The sequence below is a fragment of the Oxyura jamaicensis genome, chromosome 1 (assembly GCF_011077185.1).
Source record: "Oxyura jamaicensis isolate SHBP4307 breed ruddy duck chromosome 1, BPBGC_Ojam_1.0, whole genome shotgun sequence".
Classification (NCBI taxonomy): Eukaryota; Metazoa; Chordata; class Aves; order Anseriformes; family Anatidae; genus Oxyura; species Oxyura jamaicensis.
This window is the reverse complement of record NC_048893.1, coordinates 181,435,127-181,461,237: the sequence shown is the minus strand read 5'-3', so window position 1 is coordinate 181,461,237 and position 26,111 is coordinate 181,435,127. Positions and strand designations below refer to the sequence as shown.

The 26,111-nt window shown below is 43.1% G+C and overlaps 1 protein-coding gene across 8 annotated transcripts in view; it reads right to left on the bottom strand.

The window, feature by feature from the left end:
• Positions 1–6,730: 6,730 nt before the first annotated feature.
• STARD13 (StAR related lipid transfer domain containing 13) overlaps positions 6,731–26,111 on the bottom strand; it is a 295,349-nt gene continuing 275,968 nt past the window's right edge. For all 8 annotated transcript variants that reach the window (XM_035324523.1, XM_035324532.1, XM_035324539.1 and 5 more), the window contains 7 exons: positions 22,365–22,563; positions 19,059–19,266; positions 18,083–18,197; positions 17,083–17,304; positions 14,751–14,968; positions 10,056–10,232; positions 6,731–9,677 (listed from right to left, as the gene is read on the bottom strand). In XM_035324523.1, coding sequence (XP_035180414.1) covers positions 9,560–9,677; positions 10,056–10,232; positions 14,751–14,968; positions 17,083–17,304; positions 18,083–18,197; positions 19,059–19,266; positions 22,365–22,563 — 1,257 coding nt within the window. In that variant the 3' untranslated portion in view covers positions 6,731–9,559. The remainder of the gene's footprint in view (positions 9,678–10,055; positions 10,233–14,750; positions 14,969–17,082; positions 17,305–18,082; positions 18,198–19,058; positions 19,267–22,364; positions 22,564–26,111) is intronic.

Here is a 26,111-nt window from a genome sequence, read left to right as displayed (position 1 = left end):
ACTCCGCATGGAGCTCCTGTTGCTGTTTGTTTTTCCAGTGCCACATAAATAACTGCAGCTATTGCAGGAGACTGCTGAGGCCTGTGTCTACACAGAGTTTTTTTGCAGCAGAGCTCTGTCACTGGGACTGGGAGGGGTTTTGGTTCTTTGACTTTTTATTATTATTATTTTTTACAGTGACTTTAACTAGTAAAAAACCTGTGGAAGTAACCATACTAATATAAAAGTGTTTTGCTGCAATGGTTTATTCCCCAGTAACACTGCAATAAACTTCACAGCTCTTGTGTTCCAGCAGGGTCACTCAGAGCCTTGAAGGAATCTGCAACACTGAGCTGGCAGTTGGTGGCATCTGTGCTGAGCATCGTAAGGAAAGTACATACCACGGTTAGAAGAAGTGGGAGCAGAAAGGGAAAAGGCTAATTAATGGGACAGCGGCCACGCAAGTGTCAAAATGTTAAAACAAATCACTTTGCAGTTCACTTTTCACACTGTTTTATTCATTTACTTCTGAGTCATTTGGAGACTTGTTCTGTTCAGTCCTTATTAAGGGCGAAGAGGTCAGTATTCGGTGCTAAATTTTAGCCTCAGCTGAAGAAGTCCAGTCTTGCTCCTCCCTCCCTCATGCAAAGCAGTGATGCAGAGGCGAGGAAAGGAAGGGGAAAGCTCTTCCCCTCTGCCATGCGCTGCTCTCAGACTGCCAAACCACTCTTTGCCAACTGCTACAAGGCTAAGGCTGGTGCTGGCTGGCTCAGCCCAGTCTTTTTAGGAGACTGAAAAAAGAAGGAATAATAAGGTGAGATCAAAGTGTCAGAGTCCAGCATATCAGAAGCTTTTGTTTTGTATAGTGAACTGAACAAAAACATTCTCTATCACGCAGTTCTGAGAAAACCAAATTAATTAAGAAACCAGAAAGTTGAAATAACAGCAGCCTGCAGTCAAGATGCTTCTGGGTGCTGACATTTTGCTGGCTATTATTTGCACTCTTTGTGTGTTTGAGAAGGAGTGGCAAAAGGGCCAGAGAAGCAGAAAGAAGCCAGGGAAAATATTAACAAAGCAAGACAGAAAAGCCAAAGGCACAAGAAAATGTGTGAGTTCCTCACCCTGAGAGCTGGGAGGACAATGTCTGTGTAGCCTCTGATGGGCCATGGGACTTTGGGTATTCTTTGCTCAAACAATATAATTTAAAAATAGGATTTAACCTGAGAAATGCCTGCCTCTGTCATATTTGTCCCTTAATAGATTTACCTTCTATGTGATGAATCTTACTGTAGGTCAAAAGCCTTTTCCTTGTTTCAAGAGCTGCTCACAGCATGGCGAAGCACCATTATTCAGCCCTGGTCTCCTGATCTCACCCAAATGTGCTCCTGGGGAAACTGGGCAATGGTGGGTGGGAGAGGTGGTCAGTGTCACCGGCATGCTGAGCAGCACAGTGGTGATGGTAGGGATGGTGTTCTCTTAAATGCTGCAAATTCCCTTCAGGTTGGGTTAGTTTCTATCTCTATTAGTAGAAATAATTTCTTCCTTTGCAAAAGGAGTCAGTAACACAAAAGACTTTGGGTGGTTTCTTATTTGGCAGGGAGTGGAATTAATCTTATCCCTTCCCCCCTAACCCATGATATATAATGTGCTTGTAACTGATTTTTCATGGCATTGGTGCTTGCTGGAAAGGAGAGGAATGCAGCAAAATCTTCTTGGTCCCACCTGCTTGGCTGGCAGGAGCTGGGAGAAGCCTCAAATGTCCCAGTGCAAGCCTGGGGCTGAGCACCTCCAGAGCCAAAAACACGTCTTACTATGATGCTGGCTGAGAAGGGCCTGAGCAAAGAACTGGCTGTGGTTTGGTTTATTCTGCCTTCCAGGCTCCACAACGGGCCTTGGGCAGCTCTGCAAGCTGGCAGTGCTGCACAAACTAAACACCTGACCACAGAAATCTGCTTCTGGAGGGAGCCGCGAATTGGCCAAATGATTAGTTCAAGAGGTGCAATGGTATAAAACTACCTGTGCCGTAAACTTTTACGAGGTGACAAAGTTTTGTAGACTGGCAGAAGAAATAGCACATGCTGGAGGGCATTGCGGGGCCTGCTGGGACAGGGAGGGGAGATGAGGAGGGGGCTGCAGCTGCTGCAGCCCCATTGGCCATCAGAGCCCACTGGAGGGACCACAGCCTGGGCCTGGCACAGTCCCCATGCTTGGCACCACATGGAGAATGCAGCAGTGCTGGCTTCAGCTCCTCCACCAGCCCCTGCTGCCTCCTTGGGCAAACGTTTATTTATTTCTGGGCGGTGAAATGGGAAGCTAAATACCAAGGTATGGCATAGGTATGCCAGGGTGTATAGTTTATTTGGCAGATAAAATGCTGTTTACAGACCTTACGGATTTTTTGTGGATAGTTACTACTTTGCAGCAACCCTTCCCCTTTCCTCTGTCTACTAGGATCAAACAGTTCTTATTCCCAAAAGCTGAAAAAATAAATGTTCATAAAGTAAGCTGCCAGTGTTGCAGTTGCCTCTTTCTAGGCACTAGTTGAGCCTTTAAGTCCACCTCGAATGAAAATCTGTGGATTTTATACACATTTGTAACTCACTTATCAGCTACGTTGCTGCAGGACATGTGAGCGGATATTGCCTTGTGTCTTGGACTGGGAGGCTGCGAGGTCGTGCACTACACAGCACATGGTTGCTCCTGCTTGGTTCTGACAGGGTGCTGACATGTTGCTCCAGCTGGTGACATGTTACTATTGGGCTGGAAGAAAAAAGCAATGCAACCAAACTCTTATTATTTTCTCTTTTCATCTATATGGTCATATTAATGCAGGATAATCATTATATAAATGCACAGGAGACACAGTCAAGGACACATTCATTTCTAAAGTCCTCCAGTGCTCTTATACTTCAGCCATTCATCTTCTGTCTTTAATTACAACAAGTGATCTCAGAGGCACTTAAAAGATTAAATTACTCAATTATTTGAAAAACCCAAGTGCAATAACTGTATCTCTTTTCTGATAAATACAAGTGATTGCTGAAAAAGGTTGCCCAAGGCAAGAAACCCTGGGAGGCCACAGTGTAGCATTTTGGCTTAGCCCAGTGACACCCATTTAATTTTTCATTATTTGCAGCAATTATTTTTATTTGCATTGATAATAGGCACAGACTTTTCCATCGCTGTCCTGGTGATGTCAGCAGTGAGATGGATGCCTTTGCTGTTATTTCCAAGTGTCCCAGCACCTCTTCCAAGTGCTGAGAGAATGCCATGAGGCAAGGGATGATCAAGAAGACAAAAAGCCACAGTTTGGCATCAGCATGGCCAAGGAGTAAACCCCCCTCAAGGTGATGTTTGTATCTCAGCAGCCTTGGAGGAAGCAGAGAAGGTGGGCAGCCAAGAGCTGGATCTGAAATGGCTCTGAAATGGTACCCAATGGCCATCCCAGGAGGGAGCTGCTGGTGTGACACATGCATGGGCATGGCCAACAACCCCATGGTGACACAGCCTCAGCAGCAGATCTCATCCCTCCGTGCCCCAAATACAGACTCCTCCCTAAGCCTGGAAGAAAGGGAGGTGAAGATGACTCTTTGGGGAAAGAGAAATCCAGGCTAAAGAGCTAAAATATCACAATTTATCCTTATAGGCCCAACCCTGAGGAGCAGGCCGGCACTGGGCAGACAATGGGGCAGCCATGAAGCCAGAGGCCTGCCCTCACAGCGGTGGTGGGCTTCTGGCTCGTGCTGGTCAGTGACAGCTGACACTACTGCATGCAGAGGGATGCTGGGCGTGGGTAAATCAGCTCCCTGCTTTCAGCTGGCTCCAGGGCACATCTCAAAACTGAAGGAGACTGGGGAAAAAATAGGAGTCACCGCATGTGGTCAAGCCAAACTGCCTCTGGTGCTTCTAGTCTATGAAGCTTCTACTGCTGTGAAGACCAAGCCCAGATGGAGCTGGTGAGGTGCATGGGGTGGTGGAGCTGGTCGGGCCTGGGCTGCTGCTCAGCTTGGGCTTGGGGTGTTTGGGGTCAGGCTGCCTGCAGGCACCCTGCTCGCATCTGTCCCACACACGCCATGGGGCGCTGCCGGCCAGCAGATGCTGCCGATAGGGTTACTGCTGTCTGCTTGGCCACCTGCGGTTCCCACAGTCATTTAATTAAAAAAATAAATGAATAGTAACTCGATAGGCAGCCTCTCAAGGAAAAGGAGTTCTTCCAGCAAGGCTCCAGAGAGGTCCAGGCATGGTGTGGGGAGGGGCAGATGGCCATGTGGATCATTTTTGCCCATAAATTGCAAGCTGTAGCAAATCCTCCCTGTAGCAAGTGCTGGCTCTGTATTTCAGCCACATGTCTGTCTCAGAGTTGCTACAAGCAGGTGAGAAGGAAAGAGCAGAATGTGCAGTTTTAGCGTGCATTTCCCTAGTGCCCTTTTGCAAAACTGAGCATTTTGATTAAGAAATAAGCTGTGAGCCTCTCGCTGGAGCGCCAGCAAAGCTCCGTGCAGCTGCTCTCTCCAAGCAGGGCGGTTTCCTGCTGGCACAGAAGAGGCTGCTGCAGACCGAGGCATTTTCTCGTTAAAGTGCAGTCACAACCTGGACCCCATCCTGTCTCCTTGCAAATTGGTGCCAACCAAATGCACGCTGTGGTTCAAGTCTCTGCTCAAGGTAAAGAGCAGTCTATGGTGTGCAGACTGTTAGCCTCCTTGTCTCGCCTGCTGTGGTGCATGTGGGGCTCTAGAGCTGGGCACAGACAGCAGAAGGGAACAGAGGCAAATTGGTGAGAGGTCAGTAGCAGGGTAGCAGACATCTTCATTTCAGAATCAAGGGATGGAAGGAGATAAAAATCCAGGTTTTTATACCAAAATAAATAAATAAATAAATAAATAAATAAATAAATAAATAATGCTAGAAATGCCTTCATTAGAAGCATAAAGTTTCTGGTGTCTGGGGTATTTTGTGGATTAGGAAGGGTAGCTGGGAAGTATGTGAAGCCTAGAAAAGACAGGCAAATGGTTAACTGCAGCATACTTATGTTTTCCCTCTTGTTTACTCGTTGACCCAGATAATACTCAGCTCTGTGTTAGTCCTTCAGTTCCAAGCACTGGTGTGTTTGCTGAGCTCAGTTTCCTGCACCCTGAAGCAGGACAGTTTACAGTTGCAAAGTGCTACGTGTGTATCTGCTCGGCATCCATTGCGTCTTTGGGCAGAAGTCTTTGCTTCTACATACTGTAGCTGGGTGACCATGATATTGAGTGTATAGGAACTAAATGCCTCATAATTTAAATTTGTACATTTTAGCAAAGTCTGAACACACATTTTGTTCTGAATCTGGGGTTTGATGTCCCGTATCTCAGTCCTGGCACACTATGATGAGGTTTTAACAGGATCTGCCTGGCCTAGCATCCATCCCAATGAAGCCCTTGTGCAGCTGTAACAGTCCCACACCTGACAAGGAGAGTATGACATGCCCATGCTAAATCCATGCTAAATCCATGCTAAAGAATGAGTGCTCCATGCCTTTTAAATGCCACTCTCTGTTTGGCAAGACCTGTATTCTCTCCCTGGTTCTCCCATGTCACTACTGAACTAAAGTGACAGTATCATTTTCCATCCTCTGCTACTTGATTTGCAGTCTCCAGCAGTCTTTTGTGCATTTCTTTCAACATTTTCATCCCACAGTCATTTCAGTGTGTTCAGTCTGTGCTCTTCTCTAACAACCACCTGCCGCTTCAAAGAGTAGTGTTTCTTAGGCATGCCAAGATCTTCCAAGGCTGATGCTGATTCTGCAGAGCAAGTGCATCAGACACAGGTATGTCCTGTTTCTGACTTCTGCAAGAGGTTATAAGGATGATGGATGCCCGAGAAGTCAACATTGTAAAGGCTGCACATACCAGGAGCTGAACATCAGTGCAGTTAGGGTTAGGATGGTTTATTTACCCTGACATTGCTACAGGTGGGTGGAAGGAGAGCTGGGAATGAGAGCACATCACATACTGTACTTCTTTTTGCAAGAAAGAACAGACTTACACAGCTGCTTATCTCTATCATGGCAGAGAATTGGAAATAAGTGCTTTCTTTCAGTCTAAATTATAATAATTAGCTTTCCCTGAATGGTGGTACATGCAGTCTTATTCCCTCCTAGATGATCTCATAGCTGACTTCCTCCTCTGTATCCTGTTTGCTGAGACTTCTTTTCTTTCGATAATTCAATAGAGAGTTGGAGAGATACAGGCTCATCTGAAGGGAAATTAATTTCAACCGTAGACACATGTAAGACAAACCACAGGAATCACTGTGCTGTTGTTGCATCTTTTTTTTCTTTTGCAGCAGCTTGGTGGATTTGAGACAGCTAATGTCTGAAAATGTGAACCCAACATTCAGCATCCCGGTTCCACTGTCACTTTCACAAACCTAGACACAGATTATTGATGAGTATCTAGATGGCTGAATTCATGAGAGTCAGGAGCCTAAGTACTGTTGCAGACTTGAGTTTACCTTTCTCAAGGCAGCCATCTTAACGTAATGGCTTATTTGGAAAATACTTTCCCCTTACATATCTTTTCCAGGAAGTTCTGGTATACTTTGGGAAAATATAGGATAATCATAATAGATAACAATATCATTTGGGGCCTAAAACAGTTACTGAAGTCTCAGATCAGCTTAGTGTACAGCAGGTTGTAATAAAGAAAGGAACAGCTTAAGTATACTGTGCTTGTGTCCTTAGCTAATGGATGAAATAAACACGTAAAGGAAATTTGATTCTTTAGTGTATGCAAATTTATTCAACTCTGCAATTATTTATTTACAACTAATGACTGATACCAACAGATGAGGTAAAAATATGAGGTATTGATATGAATATAACATTTAAAAATGTAATCATCATAATGTATTCTCAATGGCAACATAACAATAAAAATACTGTGGTAGCTGAATGGTAGACATGGCATAATGCGCATTTTAATGAAAACGTATTTCATTGATACATGGCTTAGAGATGCTGGAAGCACGACAGAGCTTTGCAATGGTAGGAGGACAAACCTACCTTGCTAACGGTAGCAAGTGGCAGAGGGGCCCTTCCAGCTGAGTTTTCTTTCAGACAGGGTAAAACCACTGTCTGGGTTTTCCCTTCATTTCCTTAAGGAATTGCTTAGTGTCAGACAGTTGCCATTCCCAATGCCAGAGAATCTGTGTCCATTAATACTGAGGCACTATTGTATTCATTTATGCATACTAATGTAGCAGCAGTGCTCTAATTGCTCCTGTTTTGGAAAACAGCCGTCATGAAGCCTGATGCCACAGCTCCAGGCATTAATGGGAAGAGGTGCTGCCTCTTGGGATCATGATTCCAATGGCAGCAGGGGACTGGCCTTGCCCCAGCACCTCGAGAACCACCGTTCACTCCCAGGAAGGTGAGATATGGGCAGTGGTGGTGGGCTGCCACCTGGGGAGCACCCAGACCTCATTATGGGCATGTAGGATGTGAGCACTCATGGTCTCTTAATACTTAAAATACCCAAAGGTTGTATGTTGCATCTAATGTTGGCCATAAATTCAACACAGGAGCTCACAGCCAACCCACCTCCCTGATCCTATGAGTCGCACAATGAAACATGGGTGAGACAGAGAGAAAGAGAGGAGCAGCTCACAGGGGGGAAGATAACAGTAACTTTTTCAGGGTCTTGCTGCTCTACAGTGGCACCATGCTGGGTCACCCTGCCCCATCTACCCCAAGCTCCTGTGGGCTCGCTTCCTCAGGTGGTGGGGTCTCCCCCACCAGCACAGCCCTTATGCATGTGCACGATAGTGCGTGGGGCCATGCTTTAGCAGCAATTGTCCACCCACAGCCCCTCTTCTTGGGGCAGATTCAAAGCACTGGCAGAGCCACTGCATGGGAAGACTTCATTTACTGGATCAGGGCACAAGACTGTAGCTTCATATGTAGGAAATGTCCCCCATGTTTAATTGACCTCATACTAGCTCTCAGTGGATTTTGTTGGAAGGACTGAGCTAAAACACTGGCTATGAATGACTTGGCTGGCTTATGCAGCAATAAATAAAGTCAAAGTGAACACATGCGATTAATGAAGAACAGTATTAACAGGCTTGTACATTCTTACTGAATTGTAGTTGTAATATCACTTTTGGTCTTAGGTTAGTTAAAAAAAAGAGAACCCTGCCTCAATGGTAACATCAACAAATCCTTATTATTACTTTTAAAGCATTCTTCCATTAGCAAAATAATAGGTCCCTGAAAATGAAATGATATAGCACGCTTAAATGGCTCCTACTCCTCATAGTCAGGGCTGATCCTGCTCTGACCAATGCATACAGAGGCAGGATCATGCAGATCAGTGCAATATAATACAAAAATGCTTGCTGTTACCATAAAAGCGATCTTCCCTAGCATAATCTGCATTTAATCTTTTAAATATCTGAGATGTGTTTAAAAGCTTTAAAAGGTTCAGTTATTTTTACAGCTTGAGTATTAAAAGGCATGGTATTTATCTGCACATCTTTGTGTCCATTGAATGTGGAAAATCTGCTTTGGAGCTTCTTAATAATTAGCCATCTCTATGGAAGAAGGAAAGAACAAGACAGAAACGCTTACTCAGAGCCTAGACAAAATGCTAAACAAAAGATTTACAGCTTAGTAACTTAGCAGTCTGATTTCAGACACCTCAGCACACACGGCATTATCTTGTATTTTTTACGAAAAAGCAGTTACTTTGAACACTGCAAATAGTGAGGTTCTCTAGTGGCAGATATACCATTAATTAAGGCAATAGGTACGTTTTCGATGATATCTTGTACTAACAGTCACAAGCTTTCTGCAGCTGAATATAAACAGCCTTCAAAATGTCTATCTCAGTTACATTTCCATGTATTTTATTTGGTGAAACAGATCCTCTCCTCATTATTTTTAAACATACAACAACCTCTCTCCTCCTTAGCTCTTTTAAATCTTCCTACATCTATTTCTAGGTACCTCCTCGTAGCACACAAACACAAAACAAATTCGAGAACAGACGTTTCTGTTATCACACGGATTATGTCTGGTAGCCCTGTGATAATAGCAAACACAGCTTATGTAGCAGTGACAAACTAAGAAACAAGTGATGGATTCATTTAAGGTCCAACTGATGCAAGTGATTTCCTCTACAAAGCACTGAGTTATATACAAAATAATTAATTTATACATATACTTATATATAGATAGATATAATATAGATAAATATATACATACTGTACATGATTTATTTACAATTAAAATATGCTTCTCAGAAGCCTTTAAATACCAGAGTTATGTAACACACAAGTAATGGCAATAGTCTGATTTCAAAGTAATAAAGATAAAAGCTCTTTGAGGAAAGATCTACTTCAATAACTGAAAGTAATACAGAAGGGATGTGGGAGGTGAAGTCTCCAGAATAAAAGAACTTTCCTATAAAATTCCTTTTTCACCTTTGTACAGACCCAGGTCTGGTCAGACTTCTGTTACTTAAATAAGGTCTTTGCATTCTGTCTTCCTGCTCTCTGGTCATACCCTGATTTACACATCCACATTTCCAGGAACACTTCCTCAGATTTTTGTTTCTGGTCCCTCGGCAATCAGAGGCTGAAATGAGTTTCTGATCCTGGCAACTTCTGCTGCACACAGATGTCCAAAGCCTTTGTTGTACCACTCTGGGGAATGTCCTCTGAAGAAATGGAAAGACACAGTTATTGAGAAATTCAGATACTCAAGAACTATGCTCCACAGGAATGGGCTTGCCATGCCCCCTGCTCCGTGCTGCCTGTGGTGTTGTTGGGGAATTTGAATACTTGTCATTGTAAGCGTATTCTGCAGTGCTCCCTTGCAGTAATCAAAGAACCAGATTTTACTTCTATGATCACATTATAATGACCATAGATGCTGAACACAGAAATGAGCTTGGTGGACACAAAAGACCACAAGAAGACTCCAAAGCAGCAAAGCTATGTTAACCATGCCCTCTGTTCCAAACACCTCCCCTCTCTGAGCTGGTGGTTTTTGCCCTGCTGAATGGACATCTGCTTTTTGCAGGCAGGATACTTACTTCAGGTCAATCCTGCAGATATGGGTCAGCCTGGCTTTTCCTGAGCCACACGGCTCTATCAAGTACTGAGAGTCCATCACGATGGCTCGCACAGCTCCCATAGGAGGAGCCTCTTCGTGCTCCACAGAGATGGCAACCAGCATGCACATTCCCTTTGGCAAATCTGTCCTCCATGTCCTGCAGCAACACATTCAAGATGGAAGTGCTTTAGTAAGTAGGCTTTTGGGCACACAAGCAAGAACCAGAGTTAAAGTTACAGTTTGTTTTTCCACTCGTAAGTGGAAAAACTTTGTAAGGCCAAAGAGCCATCTCTCGGAAGGCCAATGAGAGACTACTGCCTACAAATACAAGCAGGGAAAAACACCAGAGTGGGAGAAGAGACATATTTAAGTTAAAATATAGTGCTGGCACCAGAACATGGTGTAGATTGGATAAGACTGAGGTGGGCAATTGTCAGAGGTAGGTAGCCACAAAACCTGCACAAGATTTCCATGAGAAACAGAGAGGGTGGGAAACAGCAGTTCTCAGAGGCACATTATCTGACTTTGCCTATGGAGGTGTTGCCTGGGATGTCCTAGGTGTCCCTGGAAGAGTTTGGTGTACCAAGTTTGTTGGGGCAGTTGCTCAGGACAGGCCACAGAGATTTATGAAGCTCAGTTGTTAGATTTCCCTCCTGGAAATGTATTAATTTTAATGGTGGGTACCGTAAGTTTGATGAGAAATGCTCAGAGGTTAGGATACTTTGGTACAGGAGTAGGCAAATCAACCCCCCGAATGCCGACCTGCTGAGATGACTCATCTTGCAATCAGTGCTATTTACATTATTTTCCTGAAAGGTGATGTCCACCTAATGTCCCCCACCAAGCTGGGAATCAGAGCCTGATGTGGAACAGCCACTCACTGATGTTGCTGCTGTCTCCAGATGGAGAAATTTTGCTTCTTCTCACAAGGATTTTGTAACCGTCATGTTAGAGGGCATGACACAGCCTTTTGCTTTCTGCAGACAGACAGGCAATCACTCTGCCCATACATCCGAACGCACTCTGATTCCAAACAAATTTAATTACTGCAGGACTGGAAATTCATATGACGTGCAGTGCAGTAGTGGCTGGGATACAGCACTGCTCCAGCAACATTATGGGCATTTAGGTAGGAAATAGCCTATTTTCCTAAGTTTTGGAAACGCCACAAATTGAGCAGAAGACACCCAGCAAAGGTTGAAATGTTGCACTGCACCCACGCAGACTGTTACAGAGCAGCAAATTCAGTTTAGCACAGCAGAAATCCTCACTGCTACCAACATTGTCTCCTGAAACTCCTAGGACATGTTTTGAGGCATCTAAATTTAATGACGTGCATTTATTTAATCAATGATGCTAACATACAATACTCTTGGTGATGATAAGTATAAAGGCAGCACATTTTAGCAGGATGTTCTGCTGCCAATATCCACTGGTGCACAGCAGCTGAGCAAAGTCTCCCGAGGTGGCTGGTGGCAATTACATGGTTGTCATTTGCCTCTACACACTCTGAGTAGCACTGGCAAAATATTCTTAACATGGCTAATTTGTTGCACTAGGCAAAGGCTGAAATTTCATGTTAACTTGTGTAGGAATGACAGTGATGTTGATGCTTCCTTTCCTTAGTTAGGCTTTGGTTTGCTATCAAGCAAACATAACCAAAATCCTCGCCAACTACCCCACAGAGGGATGGATCACCCAGGCACCCACAAAGGCACCATCCATTTGCTTCCCTCCTCTTCACTGTTACTCCAAAATGAGATATCTCATTGCAAAGCTTCTCCTTTCCAACATGTTTTTGCAGGCCCTGAAAAAATAGTGTTTTTCTACCTCTCCTTCCAGGATCTACGCTGAATGCTCTCTTCCATTACAGGAGGAAAGGGGCATTTCCTGGAGCACAGAACCACATTTTCTTTCACCTACATTACACAACTATTGAGGAAAGTTTACACAGGAAAAAGTACTATTACTGTGAAATTTCATGAACATGTCACCACATTTGTCAGTCAATTATAGGTAGTTGTTTCCTTATTGCCAGTGTGTTCTTTCCTTAAGCAGTCAGGTTTTGGGCTGGCACATTAAGATGTATTTTTATTTTGAGCACTGTCACTTGTTTCATTTTTTCCCTCTCCCAAGTTTCTAGCCTGTCTGGCAAACTGTACAGATGTTTTTCACAGGTTCAGGAGATCTAGACTTTAATACTTAACAGATTTTTCTTGTTCTGTTAGCATTCTTTACGTTTTCTGGTGTCTCACATCTTTCTCTTCTGCCTGGGATCTCACAAGATAGTTTATATTCTTTGCCCATGCTGTGGGAAGAAATAAGAAGATTCCACTGTACTGCATGATGTGCATCACCTTGTCACAGACTGTCTGAGATAGGGATTATGGCACCTTGGGAAGCAGGTAAGCTGCTGTTAAGGACTGATGAAGTTTGGACTTCAACAGATACTTTACCATTCTGCATTTTTTTATATGAAATTGAACTGTTATTCAAGAAAATGCAAGAAGAGACTGACTTCGGAAGGTTTTGCATGTGTATGTGCCTTAATAAAAATGATGAGCTATCTTAGGAGATGCAACACACGGCGAGACATCTACAGTGAGATGCTGAGCCACTACCTGCACCGTGCTTAGCTGCGACCACATTATTTTGGTAACTACATGACACTTAGTTGCACCATTTCTGAAGTAGAAAACTACATGAGATTTCAGAAGACTTCCTATTCTTGGTTATATTGTTTTAGGCTGGTTGCTCTACTTCCCTATAAATATCTTACGGTAATAAAAATGGGTACACCTCACACACAGATGTGCTGTAATGCTTAACTAACACTAAACACCCGAGGAACCTTTAACGAAAAGTGATGTACGTGCAGGGCAGTTGAGAGCTGCTTCAGATCCCAGGCATATGAAACACTGGCCCTATACTCTTACCCTCACAGTCTCCTCAAGGGAGCCCAATCCCCTCGTTGTGGCTGGTGAATTAAAAACCAGAGAACTATGTTTTTATCTTTTTGTAACCACCAGTTTGACTGGGAAGGGGGAAAATGGCAGTCTTTTAAAATATATGTATTCATGTCCCCAGAGGTGAATTATAATTTCACTGTTCACTTCCCACCAATCATAATGTATCAAATTGACCGCGATATCACTGGCTAACCTTGTTCTAGATATAATGATATAAATCGGAAGAGATAAACAACAGAAACTGTCAGATCTGCCTGACGGCTGTTTCCAGCCCTTAAAAACCCACCAGGATTCTGTTTTATGATATATATTTCAGTCCTTGGGGGTCATTCTGCCTGGGTTAGTGAAAAGAATGAGGATGTGATGGCAAGATTTTCCTTTAACTGATACGACTGCACAGCAGGTCTTTAAAGAACATAAAACACCATGAAACCTAATAGTGAATTAAGTGGCAAATAAGAGGACAGAATTATGGTCATCAAAACCTCCCTGCCGCTCCCAGACAATCTTCTGGGTACTACGCAGAGGGCCAAATTTATCACTTGTATAAACTGATAATATTATTTAAGAAAATTAATTATAAAATTAATTTAGCCCAATATTCTTTGGGAAGGCAGAAGAGATGGAGTGATGGAAAGACTAGTTTTCACATTGTAAAGACTTACAGAATTTTTTTCAAAATCTTCATCTAAGAGTTCCAATTATTCTTCCCTTATTCCAACAATATCTGCATGTCATCATTCTTGAAGAGAATACTAAAGTTCATAAAAGGGATGTACTATTAAAATTATATTTTATTGGGCTCATCTTTTTCCTTCAATCTTTGTTCCCTCTAATGCAATTCTGACTCACTGGACTACTTCAATTGTCAAAACTGCTTAGTATTTGTCTGGCACATCATTTCAGTCAAAGAAAGCAGTGACCAAGAATGGGAACGCACAAAATTAACCTGAAATAAGTAACTGTAGGACTGACCCTGCAAGTGAAATATGTCAGCAGCTCCACAATGGCCCCTAGCAAGTAAAGGGCCAGGATTTCAAAGGCAGGATGTACATAAGAGGATTTTTTTTGGTCTGCTCACTATGCGCACATAGACAGGGGCAGAACTGGGTCTGAATTTGGAATACTGATATATTGCAAGACATTCCTTTCAGAGATCTCATCCCCTGGAAAAGGCTCAGAACACAAATCTACTACCTCCTCCTGTTCATTTCCACACTATGATTTTTATGGGTTAGCATTTCTTGGTCTACAAAGTCTTCAACCTCAAATCTGAAATAACAACTTATATAAGGACCATATAAGAACCTCCGCTTAAAAGCATCGCTATCTTCTTCAGTAAACATTTGGCTCTTATACATCAAACACTCTCCAGAGAACAGCAGAAGAAGGGTAGAAAACAATTGGGTTCTGTTTGCACTGTTTTGACAACAAACAAAGCTGAGAGAACAGCAGCCATTATCAGGCATCTGTTCTAAGGAATAAATGATATTTATGGCCTCAGGAGTATGTGCTGCTCAAATTACCTCAGAGAAAAGGTCACCATGCTCTAGGTGTACAATTTTAATTTCAAATAAATGCTGCTGCCCAGAAGTAGAGTTCTCAAAGCACAATTTACAGATGCTATGGCTGAGGTGAGATAAGAACAGATCTTCCTTGTCTGCAATGCAGGAAGCAAAGATACTGGAGAACTGCCCTTAGCTTACCTTAGAACAACAAAATCCCGGACAGGATGAGGAGCCATGCTGTTCAAAACGTACTGGTAAACTTCTGTCTGCTTGTCGAGGCTCTCAACCACCTTCCACTGCAAGAAGTCCTCATCCCAAAGGTGCCGTTCTCTCAGCACTCGGTTCAGAACAACTGATGGCGGGGCCTCCACTTCCACTGACGCCTTCCAAAGCCTTAGGGGGTTCCCATCCCCAACCTGGAGTAACACAATAGAGCATAAAAACCCATGATTTATATGCAAATATTCAACACAGAATAATAGGACAAAATCTTGATATGGGTATCCCACTTGAGCTTAAGATGAAGCTTAAGAGCATGCAAATTTCCCTGCTAATCATCGCTATTATTGCTATTGCTGCTCCTCTTCTGCGTGTGAAAACATATGCACACTAGTCCCGGTGGAAAACTGGTGATAACAATACTTCTGCTCTCACAGCAATGTATATCTGGACCAGTTCTCATTGTGCCAGCAGAGTTGCTGCATTATCTCTGGTGTGACAGACACTGTTTCAACCTCAATTGCACATCTGAAGTGCAATGAATGTGTGTGTAGGACTGAAAACAGATGAAAGGACAGACTGAAACACTGATCTGAAATGAAGGTACCACCTTGGGCAGTGGCTGGGACTGAGGCCAGCCTGCCTGGCTAATTAGTGGAAGAATGGAACTTGAAGGAGAAGAAAACATGTTGATTCACTTCTGTGTCAGATACACAGATGTTTCCTCCTCAAAATAGCTGCAAGGGAAGTATTGGGAAAGCACCTTTCAAAGAAGGAACACACAAACTCTTTGCCAGATCTCACTAGCTCATGGCTCCTGTTACATCTCTACAGCATGCAGTAAGGGGAGTGGAAAGTGCTGGGTTATGTGTAAGATGAATATCTAAAATTACACACATACATTTCTGCATAATTTTAGGGTCATTTTCTTTCAGGCAGCAAACAAGTTATCTGGACCTTGCAAGCCCTGCTTTCCTGGCATCTTCACCAAGGAATTCTATCTAGTGCTCCAGAACCTCCCAGCACCTCTCACAAACCCAGCTGCCACATCTCCCATTTAAAATTATTTTATGTTGTTATAACTCCTCCTCCACATAGCTGTCAGTTCTCCAGTCTTCTTGCCCCAGACCTAGGCTGCTCCCAGTCCCCTCTACAGTCTCCCATGTGCTTGACTCCATGCTTGTGCCCCATTCACTCCCTCCCCACTCACACATCCTACTCCCACCTGAGCCCTGCCTCCTCAACCTCCTGTAGTACCTCCCTGGCGGAGTCATGTGCAGAAGCTGACTATAAATCAGAATTGTGATTTCTTTGTCCTAACAGAGGAATTGCACTTAACAGGGGAAATGATGCCTCCTGTCCCCTCACCACCCCAATTCCACACCCCTTCCAGTGCCTTTCACAGCCACAGGATGGCTGAGGCTGGCAGGCCACCCTGGAGGCCCCTGGTGCCAGCCCTGCCCAAGCAGGGACACCCAGAGCAGGCTGCCCAGGACCACGTCCAGGCGGCTTTTGGAGATCCCCAAGGAGGAGACCCCACAGCCTCTCTGGGCAGCCTGTGCCAGGGCTCTGTCACCCGCCCAGCACAGAAGTGCTGCCTGGTGCTCAGAGGGAGCCTCCTGGGTGCCCGGCTGTGCCCATGGCCTCCTGTCCTGGCACTGGGCACCACTGAGCAGAGCCTGGTTCCATCTTCTCTGCACCCTCCCTTCAGGGATTTAGGGACATGGATGAGATCCCCCTGAGCCTCCTCTCCTCCAGGCTGAGCAGTCCTGGACTCCCACTGCCTGCAGAGACCCTGCAGCACCTTCTGTCTGCAGATGTCTGGCTTTCCCTGCAGGAGTGGCCGAGACTGGAGCAGCTGCAGAAATTTCAATAAAGGTTGCAGTTATCAAAAATGCACTGGAAACAAGGACAAGACAATATGCAGCCTGAAAAGGTTTTGTAATACCTTTCTTCTGACTGTGTGCCCTGAACTGCGGGCAAAGAACAGGCAATAGTCAGAAATTGTCTCTTCCAGTTAAAATCTTACCCCAGTAATGTTGTTAACTCCTAGCCCTCTCTCCAATTGCATTGTTGGCTGTATCACTTCATCCATTTTTTTTGAGACCCTAGATGGCTTTGTGTCCCTTGTCCTGGTATCTCCCGCTTGGATCACTATTACGTTTTTAATGGGTTTTAGTGGTCTTTTAAAAAATCATCTGTGCCAGCAGACAGAAGGGTTTAATCATGCAACAATTCAGTGGGTCCCACAGGTAGAAAGTGTATTTCACTTTTGTTTGTTAACTGCCTCTTCTGTGTCTCCACAAATTACCTTTTTGTAGGCGAGTTCTGTGTTCTCCATACTGGAACATGTGACCCATCCCTTGAATTTCTCTTTTGCTTCTTTCTGGAGATTCTGCATCAGACTTTCAAGGTACATCTGGTAGCTCCCTCCTTCCTCATCCACTTGTTTCCCAAGTTCATCCAGGGTGGGAGAATGCACTTCTGCATCAATGTAGGAGTTTCGGGACTGGGTTACCATCTCGTGCGGGACCTGCACCACAGAAGTGGGAGAAAGCACACGGGGAAAAACTCCTGCTGAGAACTTTTCCTTAAAGCAGTGCTTTCTAGGCTGATGGACCACTTAGCATCCAATTGCAACGAGCCTACAATCAGTGAAATGGTTACCTATTTCTGCCTTTTCTTATTACACAAGCTGAGAAATCAAGGCAATATAATGGAACAGTCAATGGGGCAGAATAGCACTACTCAGGCAGAACCACATTAGACGGATCAACTCTATGTCAATAGAACTGTGTCACTCCCCTAGAAATGTTGCTTTGTGCTCTTGGGGAAGGAAGTTATAAGCATTACCTCTCCTATACCTGCAGTGAAAGTAGCTCAAGGAATGACTGCATCTCCTTGTGTGATTTTAACTTTATTGCATAACACACACACAAAAATGTATTGGCCATTCTTTTTGAGATGGATTAGTTTTAATTGAGGTACTAAAAGCTTCATAATAAAATGAAATGTTAAAACAGCAGATTTTGATTTTAATTAAACTAAAATGTCCTAATCCTGTAATTTGGGTTGAAAACTGCCACAGATAATTACTCTGCATTTTTACTAGTTGCACCTTCAACTGCTAGTAGGGAACAGTCGTAAAGAAATGAGATAAATAAATTTTAGATGGAGCAGGTTTACAAATAAGTGAGGCACCATCAATCTCTGTGCTAATAGCAGATAGAAAATGTAAGCATGAACATAAATACTTCAAAGGATACTGCATTGTGTGTCCATGAATAATGCCGTTTGAGTCTCTCACTCACCTCAAAAAGTTTGTTGCATTCCATTATCATGTGAGCAAGTCCCTGAGTAGCTGCCAGGTTTTCACTGAGGTCCTTCTGATCTGGCTTCCCTGTTGCATATTTTTTCTGTATTACTCTGTAATTGAATTCAGTGTCTCAGGTAAAAAGAGCTGAATCTTTTTAATATGAAAGCAAACATAGCTGCAGGATGTTCTTAACACCAGAGTGAAAAGTCTATCTTTAACTCGTGTTTATCACAGAGATTGTTCAGACCACTGGGTCTTTTTTAAAAGAGAAATGTTTATCTAAAATATTACTGCAGCAAAGGTAAAAGCCGGAAAAAAATCTCAGAAGGGACATCAAGCTGGGGCCGCTTACATTTAGCGGGGCCTATGCCCTGCTTAAGCTACTGCTCATGATGTTACACATCACCTGAACACGGCCTGAAATAAACTCAGTGATACAAGTGGGATCAGGATTTCCTGTTCTACAATCACACACTTGTCCTGCCTGTGCCTGGTGTTCCCTTAACAAGCGTTGTGCTTCCTTTCTGCAAACACCCACTGGCTCTATCAAGGATATGGCTTCACACCTTGTACCATTCACTGAAAAATGACATGAAAACCGTGTAAAACATGGTTGGTCCTTGACTTCACCCAGAGCAAAATCAGGCCCCTTTCCTTCTCAGAAGCCAACATTATTTATGAAAAACTCACTACTGTGTCATTGAAATTTTGCATGAAAAGCCAGCACTTGCATATTCACACTGCACAGACCGAAACACCCTGCTGGGCTTGTGAAAACACCTTCTGTGCATATACAAGTGTGCTGCTGGCTCTGCAGTATCAGCTTTCCCCTCTTGCTGAAGCCATGCCCTGTGCAACGTGTCGTGGAAAGCACGACTTTGCAAAATGTTACCCTGTATGCCTTTAGAAACACTGAAAACATCCCCTTGTGTTAAGGACATGCCTATTTATAGTGCTAAGAAGAAACTTACCTTGGAGAGCTTTCTTTCTTCACTATGTTGAGATGGAAGAGGGAAGGGGCCAGACAAACAGCTATGTTCATAGGAGTCATCTGGTTCTCCTCCACGGAGGTGACGTCGCTCAGGAAGCACAGCAGGGTCTGCAAAACCTCCCGGTTCTCATCTGACATCAGCATGATGGCCGCCTGCACCGCCTGCAGCCTCTGCTCCTTGGGGACATCTGTGGAAAAGCAAGTGACGTTCAGTGGGGTTAATTGTAAGATCAAATACAGAGCCCGGAAGACAACCAGTTAATTGTGTTGACTGTATCTAACACCGAGATAACTGTGTTAACTCTGTCCTGTTAACAAGAATTCACACTTTGGGAATGGCTTTCTGAAGAGGCAGATGACAGGGGATGAAGGGGCAAAGACCAGCTGGTTGCTGGAAGGCTGTGATGTCTGCTCTTCCATCACGCACGGCTTGCCTAGCCTGCTGATGACATTCCTCTGTTCGTTTGAAAAGGTGTTTCCCAAGAAAGAGTCTGAACTTAATTTAAAGTTTGTGAAAGGAGCAACCAGTACTCCTATCTTTAATTGCTATTTTTCAGGATTATTTTGTCCCTTGGGAAGACAGTTCAAAAGTCTTAGAGAAGCTTCAGAAAAATACTTACACTTGTGTCCTAAGCTGTAAGACGGTTTCATGAAAGTGGTAATGGATACGCTTAAATAGCATCTCAGACAGATTCATGTCTAAAACTACCATGCGTTTTCTCAGTTTGGATTTGGAGCCCTCCTCTGGGTATTACACACAGTCAATATAATCAAAGAGAAGAACAACAAAAGCAGAATTACAGTACAGGGAACAGCCAGCTCTTAAGCTCTGCCTGTTAGCCTTGCACAAGCACTTTATTTTAAAAGCTTTTTGATGTGAATGACAAACTGAACACAGTGAAATGTTTCTGATTTTCAAGAAGCGGCGAGGCCAGGCCTTTCTGAGAAGTCAGAGGAACCTTTGCTACATCTACCGAACTTGTCTTCACCCCACATACCCTCCTGGTGCTCACCCATCTGTCCTGCTGTGCTGGCAGGTCTCATACACAGGGAAGAAGACTGGCCAACCTTTCAAGCCATAGGTTTGTAAACAACAGGCAGCTGAGGCTTTTAGGGGAATGGAGGAAGTTCCATCAATGCTAAGCCACATAGACTACTACACTAATCTTCTCATCCCCACTGCTCTGTTTTACAGGAAATCAAGCCATTTGGGCTATATGAAACAGTCCTGGATATCTGAAAAAGATGTTCAGTAACTCCCAGAAAATCAGAAATCCCTTGCCAACAAACTAAGAGAGGAAAAATCTCTTCTAACCTCACATTAACATTTTGTTAAACAGGATGAATGGGAAGAAAAAGTCCCAGCTACAGACTTATTTAATTGCAGACATTATGAAATACAAATGGTATCCCAGTAATTTTCAACATTCTTCTGTCAGTACCATCTAAAACAGAAAAACATATCTGTTGTTGTCCAAGTGGAAACAAACACTGCTACTTGTTTTTAATCCAAACATTGTTCTCCAGTATCTACAAAAGCCCATTTTTTCCTTTTCCCACCTTGTTCTAAACAGACCCATGATCAAATATTTCTGAATTCCTTTTAAGCACTTGTGCAGTTCAAGAATATCTTTCCTAGCATTTCTTTTTACTCCCACAAGTGTAAAAAGACTTCTTCAGACTTCCCACTGCAACTCCACGTAGGGTTACAGAGTCAGCCCAGACGCCTTTTTCCAGCATTTTTTTTTTTGGCTGGTAGCAATGTGACACTGTTCAGCCTCTTGGCTGTTGTGAATCCTAATGGCCGCTGGCTCCTGACTCGGAGATGGGGATTCCTTCTGGCTACAGACCTAATAACACTGATGGCATTGAGATCTGCCATATTTCTGTGTTTCTCCTGTGCCAAGATAGGACACTCCAATTTACATCACGCAATAGTTTAAAGGTGGTTTGTTTCCAAGGACATGTAGAACATGTCCTTCTAGCCAATAATCTTCTCCTTGGCCACTTCACTGATGGAAGCGGTTGTGATTGCCATTCTGTGAGCACCAAGATTTTCTGTTGCTTTTCTGAAAACGCTCACTGATGTATGTGTAGGCAGACATGTCCTGCAATCTGTGAGCAGGAAAGAAGAGGGCGAAATGATGCTCCAAGACTGGGCATCAACTATTTCAGGTCATGTGTGTCCCACGACATTCCATATGACAAAATCCACTAAATTTATTTGCAGTGCTCCCTCACACATGCAGGATCACAGCACTTTTCTACCAGCTTAAAGACGCCATGGTGTTAAATTCATTAGTGACTATGCACCACAGACAGCTCTAACAGTAGCAGGAAGCACAGAAGTAACTTAGATACTTTAGCTTGGGACTATACAGTGTTTAAAATGTCTTCCTATTGCTACAGCAGCTGAAACATCTGCAAATGAAAAGAGTAGACATACTTCTCTTTAGCACTTTGAATTATTTGGCTGAGGCTGTCTGGGTACGCCTGTGTGTATCTCCCAGAGTAATGACTGATAGGCCTTCATAATGGACATTCTCAGGAAATCTCTAATTCCTTTGGCTTTTCAGTGTTTTCCTCATTGTTTATTTCTCAGTTTGGACAAGAGATACACAGTTGTTTCCTGATTTACATGGATTCTCACCATTCTGATGCATTTGAGTCTCAGGTTTTGCTGAAGACTGCCTATGCTGAGATGAAAAGAAGAAATCCTTGGCTTTTTCCTTTCTCTATGATATCTTTACATAAAAGCTGAGGATGTAAATGAAGGTAGCTTGTTGCTTCCATGTACATTTTATTGACTATAATGAAAAGGCAAATAATCAAGTCACAGCAACGAAGAGAACTGCACAGCTGCATGTTTTCATGGTCAAGTACCACTTCTTGCTGGAAAGACTCACTTGTATAGAGAGGTCTATATGAAATGGGCCCACAATTTAAAGAAGTGTGACAAAAATGGGAGTCTATTCACACTTTTTATATCCATAGCCTGTCTGTCCCTTTGGCATCTTTCTGACTGTAAGGTTGATATTTTCAAAGCTTAAGATTTTAATGCTGTCTTTGCATTAAAGTTCCTAGTATTTTGACACAGAAGCCTTCAGGCAGTTCTAAAAATCTCTCAGCTAAAGATGTGGAGCACAGAGAGGTTCTTTTATACATCTTGGAGGTGAGAAGAAAGAATCCTACTGAGTGTTAACACATCAAAATTACTTAAAATTTATGATTATATAATTTATAAAAACTTTGAGTTGTTTATAGTAATAAAAACACTGCAACTCACATTGGTAGATGTGGAGAAAAGTCTCTCCCAGTTTACTTGTGAGGAGAGGTTCTGGCAAGTCCCGGAAAAATTGCTTTACCATGTCTGCTACATCATATGCTGACTGGTCTTCATAGCTGACATTTTCTGGGGAGCTCTCATTCATCTGACGCAGGGCCTGGATTCGGGATTTCACTCCAGATTTTCGAAACAGACCCACCTAGAAAGGTGCCATGTGGATTTGGGCAAAAATAGAATGTTACTTAAAATATATATATATAAAAAAACACATTTTACAGGAGGTTTTGATTATGACCAAAGCTATGTTTGCTTATTTTACTCTAGGCTAGGACAAGAGGAACTCGTGCAAATGTCACAGTCATGACTTGCCTACAGTCTTGTATACAACTGACGGTGGGACAGTAAGAGTTAATCATGCTGCAACTCTTCATCAGATGGTAGACGGAGAGTTCAGAGTGCATGTGGTTACTACGCTGCTGCTTGAACAGTATAAGCAAGATGCTTAGTTGACATAAATCAGTGTGGCTTGCTTGGCTTCGGTGACTGTCTGCTGATTTACTCCAGCTAAGAATCTGGTTCCTTGTGTTTATTTGGGTATATATTTTGAAGACTAACAAGAAAATATATGCTCAGCTAAGTAATAAATGCTGTGGCAAAAGATTAGTACATCCTGGTAGAGCTTTCAAATCAAGACCAAATCTATTTTTTCCCCTTCCTGCTCTCTGCTTCCCCCAGATTCCACTGTAAACCCCAGTTTGAAAGCAGAGGCCGCAGAGGGATTATTTGTGCAGTGTCACTAAGATACTTTTTTATCTTGTTTGCTTTCAATTCTAGAGGAAGTGGTAATTCTTAAAATGAGGCCTGTGAACGTCTTCACAGCAGTGCTGCCCTGTCACAGAAATTCTCACAAATGGAATTCCCCTGGGGTGAATTCCTGAGCCTCAACCACATTATTTATTCCCAATTGAGTTTCCAGGCTTTCATTTGGGAAATGTTAGCACTGTTTGCCCACAGTTTTGCAGGGGAAAAGGTGAACTATTGAGAAAGACCCATAAAAAGGCACATTTCAGATTTGGACTTTAGTTCCTCCGTGTCCACCGTCTTGCTCTTCAGCCTTCTGCACACCAAGAAAAAAGTGTAAAGACAAGGAAATATGCCCTTCTTCTTGAGCTGCCTCTCTAGAAAATTTCAGTTGTAAGATATTTAGGACTTCTGTTAACTCTTACATTAGTAACAGAGATGACCTGAATCACACTATGCAGCTCTGTGAGGGGATGTATTTGTCTATATGGAGATGAGCTCCTATGCCAGGCTGGAAGCAGTGGCAGTGAGCTGCTTCTCCTATGACTTCTTATTTGTGAATGCAGTGTTGCTTGTGATCTAAATTTATATTTAAGAATTACAGAAGTGGAGTTTGCCCTTTGTACATGCTGGCATATTGTATTTCTCTTCACAGGTGAAGCTCTCCTTAGTTTTGACAAAAGAATACAAGAAATACAAGAAAGAGCATCTGTCGCTTTTCATTTGCCCCTTTCCCTTCTTCCTTTCAAATCCCTTTTCCTCTTAGAAATGTGTGCTGAAGACAGAGAAGGACACATGCTAATTCTATCCAAATAATACAGTTTTGGTATGTGGTAGATAAATGGTGAGAGCAAAAGCTCAGTTCACTGATTTTGATGGAAAGAGTCCTTGCTGGTATAAAGAATCTTTTAAAAACTTCCAACTAAGTCTGATGTGAGAGGTCAGACATCAGATCTCACCAGCACAATCTCCTGCTCTCCTGCTGCACATCATTTTGCTACTCTCAGTCTCTGTTTTGTTTTATTATATTTATCTGAACTTTTTTTTTGGGGGGGGGATTCACAGTTAATTGAAAGAGGACAGTTTTTCACTTGATAGAAAGAGCTGTTTTAGCTCAGTTTTCTGATATTACAGATTCATTCCCTAAATAAAATGGGACTATAAATCCAGTGATTTTTCAGAGATTAGTTTGGCCCGTCTTTTTATTATCCTCATGCTGTGGATCATCTACCCTGCAAGCAGCCATATGATGCATAACAGAAATAAAGATGCAGTTGACAAAGGCAAAGCAGTTTCTATTTCAGAAGTTGAAACTGAATAACATATTCCACAAATAAAGGTGAAGCTCCTCACATCTCAGACATTTCAGTGCCAGGACCCAGACCTTATAATGATTTAAAGCAACCTCAACTTTACTAAGCTCAGAAGCTCTGATACCTCTTCAGGACTCAAGACTGCCTTCTGCAACGCACAGAATGGACATAAAAACAAGATGCAGGGAAGACTGGATGCTGCTTAGACTTCTGGCCAGGCATTAGGAGACTTTGAATTAAATGGGAACAAAGGAAGTGACTGTAAAGCAGAGAAGCTGAATTGCCTGGAGCTTTTTGGCCTAGAAAGGTTTTTGGTGGAAAGATATTTTAAATTATCCTGATCTGTACTTTTCCTTCTTCACTTTCTATTCAGTATTTTCCCAATTCCACCCTGAGTTGAAACTCAAGCTGAGCTGAAATGACCCTTCACGTAGCTCTGATGCTTCCCAGCAACTAAGCCCTCCTTCTTGGCACAGATACTTGTTTGAGACTGCCCACGAACACTCCTTTTGACTGTCTCAAATCTCTTATGAGCTTTTGTCCTTCTCTTTGGTTTTACTCTCCCTTCCCCATTTACTCTTCATCTCTTTACTCTTTCTTCCTATTGCTGTGCTACTTTTCTGACTAGTCCATCTTTATCTCCCCATCTCCTTTCCTCATATTTAGGCATTTTTCTCCTCCTCCAGCTCCATCACAACACTGATTCCAGGCTTGCAGCATAATTTTTCTTCTTACACTGGATTTCCCATCTCAAACCCAGATTACCCCATTGATTACCAGGAATGTTAGCTACAGAATACATATTTTTTTCTAATTGCCTCTATGCATCTTCAACTTCCAACCCCTATAAATACATTTTCAACAAGTTATTCCTCCCACCTCTTGATTCCCACGCTACATTACAGTTAGTACAACTCATCTCACCACACTTTCAACACCCAAGGAATTAGCTGTCAAGGTCTGACCGCTACAAGGTTTCTGTACAGTCAACAGAGATAAATGGTAAGAAGGGCCTATGTCTTTCCCCTGGCTGTAAAAGGAAACAGCTGTGATTCACAGCTGCTAGACGTTTAATTTTCAGACTTCCATTTTGGGGAACATGAGTGTCACCCAACATCACATGGCACATACAGAACAATCGAGTGATCAGAAGCTACCAGCATGTGTTTACAAAAAGCAGGTCCTGCCTGACCAACCTGATCTTCTGTGACAAGATGATCTGCCTAGTAGATGAGGGAAGGCCATGGATGTTGTTTACCTTGATTTTAGTAAAGTGTTTCATGACATTTCCCACAGTATTCTGGAGAAATTGGCTGCTCATGGCTTGGACAGGAGTACAGTTTGCTGGGGAAGTATGGGCTGGAAGGCCTGGCTCAGAGTCACAGTAAATGGAGTTCAATCCAGCTGGTGGCCAATCACTAGTAGTATTCCTCAGGGCTTGGTATTGAGACCAGTTTTGCTTAACACTTTTATCAACAATCTGGAGTATGGAACTGAGTGCACTCTTAGCAGGTGCAGACAATACCAAGTGAAGTGGGACTGTTGATCTGTTTGAGGGTAGGAAGGCTCTGCAGAGAGATCTGGATAGGCTGGACCAAAGTGTCAAGCCCAGTTGCAAGATGTTCAACAAGGC